General features: G+C 43.4%; 1 protein-coding gene across 2 annotated transcripts; it reads left to right on the forward strand.

Moving 5' to 3' along the window:
- Positions 1–414: 414 nt before the first annotated feature.
- Positions 415–12,791, forward strand: mdc1 (mediator of DNA damage checkpoint 1). 2 transcript variants are annotated; one of them, XM_026184952.2, is made up of 12 exons: positions 415–626; positions 1,317–1,454; positions 2,663–3,223; positions 3,311–3,389; positions 3,530–4,764; positions 5,233–5,295; positions 5,374–8,756; positions 9,236–9,373; positions 10,285–10,467; positions 10,558–10,683; positions 11,281–11,391; positions 11,525–12,791. In XM_026184952.2, exons 1-12 carry the CDS (start codon positions 614–616, stop codon positions 11,726–11,728), a joined length of 6,234 nt encoding a protein of 2,077 aa, XP_026040737.2. In that variant the 5' UTR covers positions 415–613; the 3' UTR covers positions 11,729–12,791. The 2 variants fall into 2 exon arrangements, with proteins under 2 accessions (XP_026040737.2, XP_026040738.2); XM_026184953.2 differs by lacking the exon at positions 415–626 and adding an exon at positions 962–1,080.
- The last annotated feature ends 658 nt before the right edge of the window (positions 12,792–13,449 follow it).

A 13,449-nucleotide genomic window follows, 5' to 3' on the forward strand; every position in this document is an offset into this window, starting at 1 on the left:
AGAGATGCTGCCTCCATACACGCCCTTAGTTTTTTGCATTCAGTGGATCAGCTGTCATTACATGGACATATTCCAATTCATAAAGGCAGAAAATTTTTACCCGTGGAGTTTTGCTAAATAAACAATATTCATCACTCAGATTTTTAATGTAAAAACATTTACTTTTAAATACTAATACTGGCATTGCATCACTAACACGATCCTGATATTATTTTATTATAAACACTGAGTAATTAACGCGTTTACATCATTTTAAATGATATCCAGTAAAGCAAATTGGTCCCTGTGCGGCACCACGGCGGTATATTTGACACCCTTGGTTTAGCCCATATTGGTATGGACTAAACCCACATTAGCCCATAATGGTATCATCCAGTCTGCGTGGTTAAAATGGTGCAGGGCGCCAAAATTAATGTATGAACGCTGAAGTCCAGAGGACATGTGGGCCAATCACAGACATTGAGTGAGAAGTTAGTGTCCAATGGCAACATATTATAGCTTGAGTGATACTTATATTGGCCAATCGTTTTCATCGTTAAACGCCTATTGTGGGCGTGGTTAATCACTTCCAGGACGCTCATGACATTTTTTGTTTATCTACACGGGACAAGGCATGGCGTGTGAAGGTGGGTGTCCGAGTACGATCTTTTTCTTAGGTTTAAACTTAATGCACCTTCACTGCAGGCTAACACCGGACGTCAGTTAAAAAATTTTTAGTCAAGTCACCCGTACAAATCACTTTACTTCTTTCATAGATTTCAAAGTAATTAAATTCGAAAGTTGGGATTATAATTCTCCTGAAAGTAGGAGCAGAAAATGGTTTTCTTACATATGCCTCGTTGCTAGTAATAATTAATTTGACAGCTGGGTTGCAGACACATAAAATCTGTGATGTCGATGGTTGAATCACACAAACTAGCGGTTAGCAGATTTTGTCTTCATATTGACCGGAAGTGGTATTACAGGGATGCGATTTTAGAGGAGACTTGTCCATACACATTTGATAAAAGTTGCCTCCGCGTTGTTTAAAGCTGTTTAGATCACTACACATTGGGTGTTTGCAGGAATACAACGGCACAGGTACAGTTAGCGAGTCAATAAGTACCGATGAACTTTATCTTAACGCTATGGTGGGCGGGAGTCAATTAGCCATGCAGGCTAACGTTAGCTGCACAGGTTTCTATTTAGGCTATTCGATCTTTCTTTTAAAGCCTTGTTAAAACTAATGTTACCTTAATTATACGTTAACATTACAGTTTATGCATTATGTTACCCGTGTTTATGTGCAGCACTCTTCCTGTCTTGCGCTTTGCCAGGAATGGATGCTACTCAGATGATCAGTGACTCAATCTTGGAGTCAGATGAGGAAGATAATGAAGAGGAGATCGAAAATAAGAGGGGACGACCGTTGGCTAAACTGTGCATCTTGAAAAATAAACACATACCTGAGGCAGGTGAGTGGCTAACTGATGTTGTTTTTACACGTGATCTGCACAGTCTGGTACTACTTAAGATAGCCTTTATTAGTCCCACATGTGGGAAATGTGTAAATCTTGCATACAGAGGGGGAAACATTTGATCCTTTGGAGAATTTGCAACTTTGCTCAGTTACAATGAAATGAACAGTCTCTAATTAGTATGCTAGTTTCATTTTAATAAAGAGGGACAATATAAACATATTACATAATATTCGATCCCCCTTAATAGTTAGTGATGAAACTCTTGTTGGCAAAGGATCAATATGGTCCAGTGCATTGACCCATTAATTTGGTGAAGTTGTCCAGTACCTTCGCATTAAGACAGCCCCAAAGCATAATTTTTCCGCCTCCATGCTTGACTGTGGAGATGGTGTTCTTTGGGTCGTACTCTGCATTTCACTTCCGAACTTCACTGCCAAAGAGCTGAATTTTGGTTTTATCTGACCACACCACTTTGTCCCACACCTTCTCTGAATCATTTAGCTGTTCACGGGCAAACTTAAGACAAGCCTGTACATGTGCCTTCTTGAACAGGGAAGGCAAGATTTCAATCCATTACAGTGTAGTATGTTATCAGTGGTGTTCTTGGCTGCTTTCAGATCATTAACAACCTCCTCCCATGTAGTTTTGGCCCAGCAGTTGTCACTTTCTCATCAAGCTTTTTGCTAAAATCTTGTCCAGGACATTCTTTGACAGCTCTTTGGTCCTGCCCATGTTGGTGGAGCGGTTGGAATGTAAAAAATGCATTCTTCTGATTTATTGTAATGTTGTACACAGCCAATCTGCAGGTGCAAGAATTCTGGTTGGATTCAAGAGGATCAAATACTTACTTCACTCAATGACATCCAAATCAAAACTTGTAATGTTTTTTTTCCTAGATTTTGGTTAATGTTCTGTCTCTCTCAATTAAATTGATGTTTTATAAACAAATAAAGTAAATTAAACTACACAAATAGGCAACAAATAGGGAAGCCATTTTGGGAGTATGCGGTTTCAATAGTATTTGCTAGTAAAAAGCTGAGCTGCAGCATTTTAAACAAGCTGCAGTGACACACTGACACTCGAATAAAGACACTAAAATGGAATGAAGGAATAAATAAATAGATCTGAACCAGAGAAATGACTTCACCTTTCTGACTATATATCTAAGTATATTGTTAATGATGATGCTCTCTTTCACACAGAGTTTCCCCTCTTTTTGGGTGATAATGTGCTTGGCCGTGACCCCAACTCCTGCACTGTGCCCTTGCCGGCATCCTCAGTGTCCAAACAGCATGCTACTATCTGCCTTTGTGTATACCGGAGACGTGCCTGTCGCAGTGAAGTGGACATGGAAGCTTTGGTTTGGGACTTAGGGAGCATGAATGGGACCCGCAAGGGCCGCTTAAAGCTGACTCCTAATGTACGCTATGCCCTCAGTGAAGGTGACAGTTTGGTGGTGGCGGACATCCCGTGTCAGTTTGTCATTTGTGGCGTAGACTCTTCTCAGGGGGACGCAAGCTCTCCTCTGAGACAAAATTCAGGGGTAAAGACCAAGTTGCCAGATGCCTCGGGAGAAAAGGGAGATGACACAAGCACAGACAGCAAGAAATGTGTCAATGGAGGGACAGAGACTCCTGTCAGAGCCAGCTGCCTGACCTTTGAGCAAACTCCCCATCAGCCACAGGGGACCTTGGTCCCAGAATCTGACTCAGACTCAGACAGCGAAACAGGAGTAAGAGGAGAAAGAAGACGAAGGACTCTAGGTTTGTACATTATGTAAATATTTATAACTATTGAAGCTATGCTTTTTGGACCTGGTGTTTACAAGTTCACTTTTATTCTCTTTGTAGTGTCTGATTCTGACTCCCATAAATCCAGCCCCATCAGCTCGTCATTCTTGAGTCCCCCAAACAAAGTTGTCCCTGAAAGGTATACCCATAAAAATAAGCTATTTATTGGTATTCTTTTTGTAACTGTGATTATACTACTGGCTTAGCCATACCCCATTAATACATATGTTTGACTTGTTCATTGTAAGACCTGTTAATTTGTTTTTCCCTGTTCTACAGTGACAATGAAAGCCCCATGACAGTCTCGTCTTCCTCTAAAAATAAACCAAACAGGCATGACAGCTTCACCACACAGGAGACAGATGTAGATGCGGCGCGACAGCAGTTGGAGGAAAAAAAAGTGGTTGCACTTGTGGAGGACAGTGAAGAGGAGGAAGAAAGAGCAGTGCAAGCGGGGACAAAGTCTCTGAAAGGGGGTTGGCATATGCCAGTGGAAAAGGAAAGCAATGCCAGTTTTACAGGAGACGGTGAATTGTCAACACCAGCAGTCTCTACAGACGCAATCCCTGCATTTAACATGGACAGTGACACTGATGTGGAGGGAGAGGACGAAGAAGTGGCATCAGCGGGGCCTGTGACCTTGAATACAAACCAACAAGTTGATCAACCTCCAAAGACGGCCCAGTTTCACATGGACAGTGACACAGATATCGATGAGGATGATGATGCTTCAGGTAAAGCTCCCAAAGCTCTGCCTTCTTCTGATGAGAACGCCAAAACTCCTCATGCTGTTTCAGTTATTCCACCTGAAGGCGTCACCATGGACAGTGACACTGATGTGGACGATGATGGGGTCGTGTCAGACGCTGCCACAAAAGCAGGACCGACAGTATGTCAGAGTGCGCACACAGCAGACTCTGCTTTTTCAGTGCAGGCAGAAGATTTTCACCTCCACAGTGACACTGATGTAGATGAGGACGAAGCAAAAAATACAACAGATGAAACACCTAATAAATCAGATATAAATCTTACAGCTCTTAAATCTGCTCCTGTGGCTCCTGACAACCTGCAGGTAGAGAGTGACACGGATGACGAGGCTCTCCCTGTCCCTGCCACCAGTAAACCCTCAGTGGTCGCTGCTGTTGCAGATTCACGCCCCACTGCAGTTGCAGATGCTGATTTGGAGATTCTCTCTGACAGCGACACAGATGTGGAAGATGCATCTCTTCTGGCTATACCTGTTGGTGTCACAACCTTGTCAGCTTCTCCTGGCCCAACTTTAAAGGCTTCTCTGGCAGATTCTGATGCAGATACAGATGTGGATGAATCTAGCGTGCCCCCTGTTGGGGATGAGGCTAAACCAGCTGATGTCAGAGTCGACGGCGATACAGAAGATAAGAAGTCAGATATTGGAGAAGAAGGTGAGGACCAGGTGCCCAGGCTGCACAGGGAAACTACACCTGGGTTGCTGGCTCCCCTTCTGCAGAACTGCTCCACTCCTGTGCAGATGTCAGGTAATCGATCAATCTTCAGAATTCATTTAGACTGCAAATATCTACTCGTTTGTTTTATTGCATTACCTTTCTAAATACTTTCTAAAATTCAGTAATTGATTATATATGACATACATCAGTGGCACAGTTTTAGGTGAGGCGCAATCTGAGGATAGAACTAGCCTGTGATGTTACAGTGGTCTCTTTACAGGATATCACAATGACTTGTAATGCAGTAATTGCAAAAAATACAATCTAAAAGAAATATAATCAAAGAAAATAATACAAAATATGTGAAGTGTATTGTTGGTGCTCAAAATAAAGACGGCGCCTGCAGGAGAGAGAGGTTTGAAATGAAGAAATCGATCTGTTTTTAAGTGAGTGGACTTGAGATTCTGTGTTAACTTCTTCGATCCAATCGTGTAAAGTGTTTGTTGCGTTGCGATGAGAAAGCATCAAGTTTAAATTGACTTTTACTTTGGATTTCAGATGAAGAAGTGGAAGACATGGCAACTCAAGCCTTCGTCAGTCCCTCTTCAGGTTCATTAAGGCGTGAGTAAATGACTTTTAATAATGTCAAACGAGTCTGTTTCAAAAACATTAGTTCATTTTTTTTCTTTTGGCCAACAGGAGCGGCAGTGCCTGCAGTAAGACCTGTAGTATTGTCGTCCTGCTCAGACATCCAGGAGGAGGAGGATTTTGCTGTGGCTGAGACGCAGTCCTTTACATTTCAGAGCCGTGACCGTGTGAGCAGTGAGGAACCAACCCAAGCTTTTGTACTTGAGTCTTCTTGTGACAATAAAAATGACCAATCTACCAAAGAAGAGTCTTTCCAACTGGGACTGTCTGACAGCAGCCACCTGCAGTGTCCAGACCAAGCTTTAGCTATGGAGAACACCCAAGCTTTTGTTTCTGTGGAGAGGGGTGTGAACCTGGAAGATACCCAAGCATATGCAGCCATGTCAGCTGCAGACAGATCCTCTGCAGAAAATGACGCGAACCTGGAGGCCACACAGGACTATGTAGAAGATAAAGAGACTGAGCGATATCAAGTAGATGTGGCCTTAGAAGCAACACAGGTATATGTGGCAGAGCCGTACAGTCACGCTGAGGATGATGCAGATGATGATGCTTGTGAGACACAGCCTTCAGACTTTACTGCCTCTTCTACTCTTGCCATAGCAGAAACCCAACCAATGTTGCCTATTGCAGGAGAGGAGGATCTGGCAGCTGAAAATCCAGTTTGCTCTGTTCAACAAATTCAGCCGAGATCCCTCAAGGAGGATGGTCCAAAGGCAGCTCAGCCTCAGGAGAAGGGCCTCAGCGACGCTCAGTCTGTAACTGAAACTCAGCCCGTGTGTACAAGTGACAGTGAAGCAAGTGATGATGAAGGCTCATTTCCAGCTCAGCGAAACAGAACAGCAAAGCCACTGCCACTTGAAGAAGCGCAGACACAAGATCTCACTTGTTCAGAGTTGTCGGTTTCTGAAACCCAGCCAATGCACAGTGGAATTGCTGAAACCCAGCCCATGGCTACATGTGACGATGATGATGAAGACTCAATGCCAGGCCCGAGAAAAAGGAAAGCAAAGCAGCTTCATCTTGAAGAAGAGGAGACGCAACCTGTCGCAGACTCTGAGCTCTCCACTGCTGAAACCCAGCCCGTGGCTACATGTGATGATGATGATGAAGACTCAATGCCAGGCCCACGAAAAAGGAAAGCAAAGCAGCTGCAGCCTGAAGAAGAGATGCAAACCCTTGCTAGTTCTGAAGTCTCTGCTCTGGAAACTCAGCCCTTGAGTACAAATGAAGGCCAGCAAAGTGATGAAGAGGATGTGATTGCATGCACTCGGAAAAGAAAAGCCAAGCCACTTCAGCTTGAAGAGGAGCAGACGCAGCCCCTCACTAGTGCTGATGTTGAAACCCCGGCAGTAGTGACAGGTAAATGTGATGATAAGGACTCAATTCCAGGTCCACGGAAAAGAAAGGCAAAGCAGATGAAGCTTGAAGAAAAGACACAGCCAGTCGATAATTCTAAAATGACCCATGTTGAAACTCGACCCTTGACAACAAAAACCGGATTATCGCCTTCAGAAGAATCTGAAGCGGGAACCAGTGGAGCTTGTGTTCCAAATTTAAGAGTGACAAGAGCAAAACCGAGAGAAGAGGAAGATCAGGTGGCGTGTCCTGGACCATCCAAGAGGCAGACTAGAGGAAGGAGTGGAAAACCTTTGTCTGATGGTGACAACAATAAGGAGATGGTAAAACGGGCTAGAGGGAGAAAGATAACGAAGCAGCAGAAACATGATGGTGAGGAAGAGGATGAAACACCGGTAAGAGAAAGAAACAAGCAGGCTGTGAATAAGAGCCTGATAAAGCAACAAGATGGGAAAGATAGAGAGGAGGAAGATGGTGCCGATCTCAGACAAGAAAGAGAAGAAAATGATAACGAAAGGAGGACGACTGATGAAAGAAAGAAGCATCAGGATGAGATAGAAATGCAACTCATGGAAGAGAAGTTAGAAACAGAAAGAAGAGTAAATAAAGAACAAGAAAGATTGCAGGCTGAAGATGCAGCGAGAGCAGAGAGAGAAATCAAGGAGAAGGAAGAACAACAGAAAATAGAGTCTGAAAGGATTGAAAGAGAAGAGCGGGAGAGGTTAGAAAGAGAAGAAAAAGAGAGATTAGAAAGGGAACGAAAGGAACAAGAAAAAGAAACTGCAAAGAGAGAACAAGAAGAGAGGCTTGAGCGGGAGCAACAACTGCAAGCAAGACTCGAGAGAGAAGAAAGGGAAATGGAGGAGAGAGAGAGAGTGGAGAAAGAAAAAGAAGCCCAAGAAAAACAGTTGAAAGAACTGGAAGAAAAGAAAGAGGAACAAGACAAATCCAAAACGCCTTCAAGAGGCCGAAGAATAACCAGAAGAACTATTGCTTCACAGAGCACAGCAGAGCCAGACCAAGACTCAACTGTATCAACCAATGACGATTTCCCAGCAAGGAGAACCAGATCACGCTCAAACTCCTCCAACTCGGTCAGCTCGGAGAGGTCTGCTTCAAGTGTCCACGCCCAGGAAAGCAAGGGCAGAGGGCGAGGGAGAGGGCGAGGGACGAGGGAGACCAGTGAGACACCCCAGAAACCCGTCGCCAGAAGCAGCAATCGAAGGACCACTGTGGCTGCAGGGGCCGTAGAGCACGAGCCTGACTCGTCCAACTCACTAGCCCCTGAGGTTTCAAGCTGCAGCGTGAGCTCTCATAACAGAGGAAGAGGAGGCAGGCAGCGAGGAAGAGCGAGGAAAACAGAACATGACCCAGACTCTATCCCTTCTGTTAGTCAGAGTCAAAGTGATCAGAATTTAAGCCCTGCCAGGGGAAGAAAGGGCAAGAAAGCTGAGGAGTCCTCCAATGAGGCTCTCCATAAAAATGGTAAAGAGGACTCTCAGCCGGCTACAACCACTAGAGGGCGACAACAACCCAGTGCAGCTACAGATGAGGAAGACCAGTCGAAGCAAGAGGAAGCATGCACCAGCGAGGAATCGCTACCTAAAAGAAATGTCAGGGGCAGAGGTCAGAGAGCAGTGAAGAGTGAAACTGTGGAGAAACCAGTTGCTCCTGCGGTCAGTGATGATGATGAGGCTAAAGATAAAAGAAAAGCAACGAGAGACTTGGAGGCAAATACTGGAGCAGATCTCAGCTGCAGCAAAAGGAAAGAAAGATCTTCAAAAACGGCAGAAACAGACGAGGAAGAAGGAAAAGGCAAAACAAACGATGAGATTCCTGTTAGTTTACAAGGGAAGAAAAGAGGTAGAGCATCCACCGCTCAGGCAAAGAAGAGCGCAAAAGAGTGTCTCTCAGAGGTGAAGGAGGAGGAGAGAGAAAAGATGGAGGGTGAGACTGTGGAGAAAAAAGTCAGAGGTCGACAATCAGCGGTCTCGAGAAAGAAGAAAGAGGAGCTGGAAGAAAGTGGAACATCTTTAACTGCCACAAATCAAGATGCAAATTTGGAGGCATCAGAGGTGACTATTGCTTCACTTTTAAACATATGCAGCCAAATGGAAACCATAAAGATGCGGTTTTGATTGAAACAAAAATGCATTAACATTGAAGGGTAAATCAGATGAAATGGAAAGCTGAGTAGTAAATAATTAGTGTCGAGAAGTTCTTGTTGTGAAGGAAGGCTTTTACCTTGGCTCAAGGCCATGGTGCATTTTCCTCTCTGAGTCAGCCTTTTCAATATTGATGAACTACCATCAACATGAGTTACTCTCTCTGTTTCCTCCACTTTCTCTAGAGCAGTCTAACCTGCTCCGCATCACTGCTAATGAATTAAGTGGTTTAGTGGTCATCCAGTCACTTCCTCCACTTACATTTTATGGTGTTTGCTTTCTGGTGCAAGATGTTGTACCATCTTCTTTGCATGTTCCATACTTTGCCCTTCGCTGTCTTCAACCTGTTTTGTTTTCCCTGTCTTTACCTACCCTCTCCCCTATAACAGCCCCAGACTCCAACCAGCAACGCATCCCGGAAGCGGCAAGCTCCTGCAAATTTCTCTCCCGTGGCAAAGAGTCCTCGCTCCTCCTCTGCATCCCCAGCAGCAAGTGGTCGACTACAAACTGAAGGCCAGGCATACAAGGTCTCTGTGGTTGTGTTAGCAAAACACGCATTTTGTGTTTAGGAAAGAGACGCTCATACGGTGGTAGCTAGGCTGATCAAACCTAGCCTAAGACATCGGAATCATAGTGGCAAATCCTATACTTGTATTCTTATATACTAAACATCATATTAAGAAACACTATTCTAAACTATCTTAGCATCTCGACAATGCTCTCAGTCATATTACTGAGCTGTAGCCAGTGAAACGTATTATTTATGGAAAGTCCACCACGTGGTGCTAGCATCACATGCTCTTCCAGTTTTTTCCCAGTTTTTCCTGAAACATGCTGCTGGCACTACATTTAAAATGAGTGCACATGTATGTTTACAATTACAGTTTAATATTGTGTTTTAATCTTTTGGCAATTCATCAGGCTTTAGCCTTATAAACATTTTACTCAGTGTCCTAATAGAATTGTAAAATTCATGTTGTGGTTTTGTTAGCATCATATTATCGATGAAGCTTTCAGAAGTCACCGCTCCTGCTCGAAACTTTTGGATATTTGGACCCATTATAATAAACTAAACACAAAGCCTCCTCCATCTAACCTCTGTGCACAGTGGTCTATTATAACAGCAGTATCTACTCATCCAAATCATTGAAAGTAAAAGGATTTCACTAAGCGTTGCATTCACACTTAGAGCTGCGTAATCAATTTGTGCAGGGTTAAAGTTATTTTTGGTTTGTTCGTGCAGATGAGAGCAGGTGTTTTGAGCTCACGAAATCATTGTTCCACTAACCTCCTGCAGCTTGTTCTGAAATTTCAATCGACTCTCGGGCATGACTGTAAAATGCATGACAGTGCTTTTCTTTGAGAGAAATGCCTAATTTCACACCTCTATTTTGCCTGCATGGCAGATTAAGTTGACTTGAGGCTTTTGCTTTCACAGGTTCTGTTTACGGGGGTGATGGATGAAGCAGGGGAGAAAGTGTTGGCGCGCTTAGGCGGCAGCTTGGCTAAAGGTGTGGGAGACATGAACTGCCTTGTGACTGACAAAGTGCGCAGGACTGTCAAATTCCTTTGTGCACTGGCCAAAGGCATTCCAATCGTCACTACAGACTGGCTGGAAAAGGTATGTTTGAAAAACTGCAGTCAGAAAGTTCTCTCTTAATTTATTGCAGATGTATATTATGATAATAGTCACCCTTCTTGTCTGTTTTAGAGTGGCAAAGCTGGGAGCTTCCTGTCTCCCTCCTCCTTTATTGTTAAGGATCCTGAGCAGGAGAAGAAGTTTAATTTCTCCTTGCACGAGTCTCTAAGGATTGCCAGCAGCCAGCCTCTCTTAAAGGTACTCACTCATTTTTCCTTAGAGTGAGAGGTTGACAGTGTGCCATTAACAGTATTTCCACTAGCAGACGGCACGGGGGTGGTGCATGATGTTTTCGTGATAGGAGCCCATAAACGTTTGAGTCATCCTCAGTCTAAATCTGGTTTAATATTTCCCTTCGAGCATTGTTTGAGCCTCTTTATTGTTAGCAATGTTCAAATCTTCAAAACAGCAGCCTGTGGATTGTTTATCATCATTCTGTGGCTTAGGGGAAAGTAATTTGATATTTGCTGTAAATATACTGATTATATTGCATGTATTATGTTTCTCAGCTTGCGCTATTTCATAGAAGCTTGTAAAGGCATACCTTGTTACAACATAATACCAGCTAAAATTAGACATATAATATCAAATTTCAACCCCAGGAGGCTTTTACTAAATTTCTTGAAGAGATTAAATAAAAATAGATTCACTCATCCATCTCTTTTCTTCCGCTTATCGGATTCAGGGTTGCGGTGGAGCCTATCCCAGCTGTCCTAGGACAAAAAGCAAATAGACCATTGGATGTATTCCAAATTAAAGTAGAGTAAAATGCTTTGCCTTATTTCTGTCTCTCAGGGATACGAGGTCCATGTTACTAGATCGGTTAAGCCAGAGCCAGTTCACATGAAGGACATCATTTCCTCCAGTGGAGCTACCTTTCTACCAAAGATGCCCTCTTCTAATAAGGTGCCAGTTAAGCTGAGAGCCCTTCTCCGGCCAAAACGTTACATGAAATAAGTCTTTGCTTATGATGTTTATTACCTACATTTGAATTCCTCTTCTATTTTCTGTCACCCCCGTCTCCCTCTCTGGCTCTTAGCCTCACACTGTCGTGGTTTCCTGCGAGGAGGACTGGTCTCTGTGTCGCCCGGCTCTGTCTGCATCTCTCCCTGTCGTCACCGCTGAGTTCATCCTCACAGGGATCCTGCAGCAGAAACTCGATTTTCAGTCCCACACACTCTCGCCTTCCACAGCAAATGTACAACCTGCAGGTGGCAGAGGAAGGGGCAGGAGGAAGACTTAGTACTCCCGGAGCAAAAATACAGTGACTGTCTGTGTATGAAATCTTTAGCTGTGAGGTTTGTCCGTCATTTCTGGATACACTTTAAAACTGTAGACCGGTAAAACACCTGTTTAGCTATTGGACTGTGAAAGACTGTATTGAATGTATTGTCGATTGTCCACTGATGTAAATGCGTAATTTACAGACGTCAGTGCTGGAAGAATGTGAATTATTTGACTGTCCATCATCAAATATTTAAAGCTAATTTTTAACTTTCCAAGAGAATGAACTGAGAAACAAACAGAAAAGTAGTTAACTTAAGACATTTTGGAAGAATGGTGAAAACTTTCTTTCTAAGCTTGTTTGTGCAGTCTTTTTCTTTTGCCTTATACACACAAACACATTGAAACTGTTAAAGCTACCTCCCCTCTACTTCAAACCCTTCTTTTTTTATGTAGAAACAAGCAGAGCAGGAAATTAACACTGCTAAACTGCTGGTACCCTCCATGTGTGCTAACTGCTTCAGCTCAATCAGCCTGTTTGGCAGGTAACCAACCTTGAAGAGGGAGTTTGTGTAAATCATGGTGGATGGGAGAATAGATGTGGAGATGGTGTCTGTTATGGTATCCAACAGCCTTGTAGTCAGAGGAAAAAAGCTCGTTTCCGGCCTACATAAGAAGTTCATAGTGCCTTTTTAAATGGAGATAATGACGAAGCTACCCACGTGTCTTTCTGGGGGTTTTTTCTGTCTCCATTAACCACCACCATCTACTCCATTAAGGCCTTATCCCATCCTGTTCCTCCAGAGAGAACAAGACAGACTGCGGATGTACCTTCTGCATCAACGCCTTTGTGGTGTTTGTTCTCGCCATCGATGTCTGTTTGCTTTATATGTGGATGTGTATTTTTTGTGTAATGCACAAAGCTTGATTACTGACCCTGTGTCACTGGTGTTTTAAAGATGGTAGCTTGTCATTTTTAGAACTGTTAGCATGCTAATGCCTTAACTTGAAGTCTGTCTTCGTATCAAATAATGAAATGTCTCCATTATAAATGAAAAACATTAAATATTTTCCAGCTGCAACCACACTGTGCCGAGTTTAAAATTTCACAGACTGAAGCTTCTAAATCCAAAAATTGACTTTCAAGTTAAACCTTTTTGTTTTTCAGTAGATTTGATTGTAATTTTAGACTACTGAGGACGTCATAAATGAAGAAGGGGGTAGATAAATTGGGACGAGCAGAGGATTAGTGAGGAAGACGTAAGGGCAGCTATGCAATGAAGAGTGGAAAGGTGGTTGGTCCACCTGTGGAGGTGTGGAGATGTTCAGGAGAGAGGGCAGTCAACTTTTTGACCATATTTTTGACACGCCCTTGGAGAGTGAGAGGATGTCTGAGGAATGGAGATGTGTACTGATACTGATTTTAAAGAACAAGGGTGATGAGTGGAAGGGTTTTAACTACAGAGAGATGATGTGGAGGAAAGCCTGGCGAAGTGGAGGTATGCTGCAGAAAGAAGAGGTACAGAAATCAGTAGAAGCAAAACATGACCATGAAACGGAGAGGTGGAAAGGTGAAGTGGATAAAGGATTTTAAAGACGGAGCTGCCAACAGGCAGGAATATAAGAGGAAGACCACCAAGAAGATGAGTGGATGTAAGGTTTGGTGGGGAAGAAGAGGATACTTGGAATAGGGTGAGATAGCGATGGATGATCTACTGTGGTGACCCCAAATGGCATAAG

The sequence above is a fragment of the Astatotilapia calliptera genome, chromosome 11 (genome assembly GCF_964374335.1).
Source record: "Astatotilapia calliptera chromosome 11, fAstCal68.1, whole genome shotgun sequence".
Lineage (NCBI taxonomy): Eukaryota > Metazoa > Chordata > Actinopteri > Cichliformes > Cichlidae > Astatotilapia > Astatotilapia calliptera.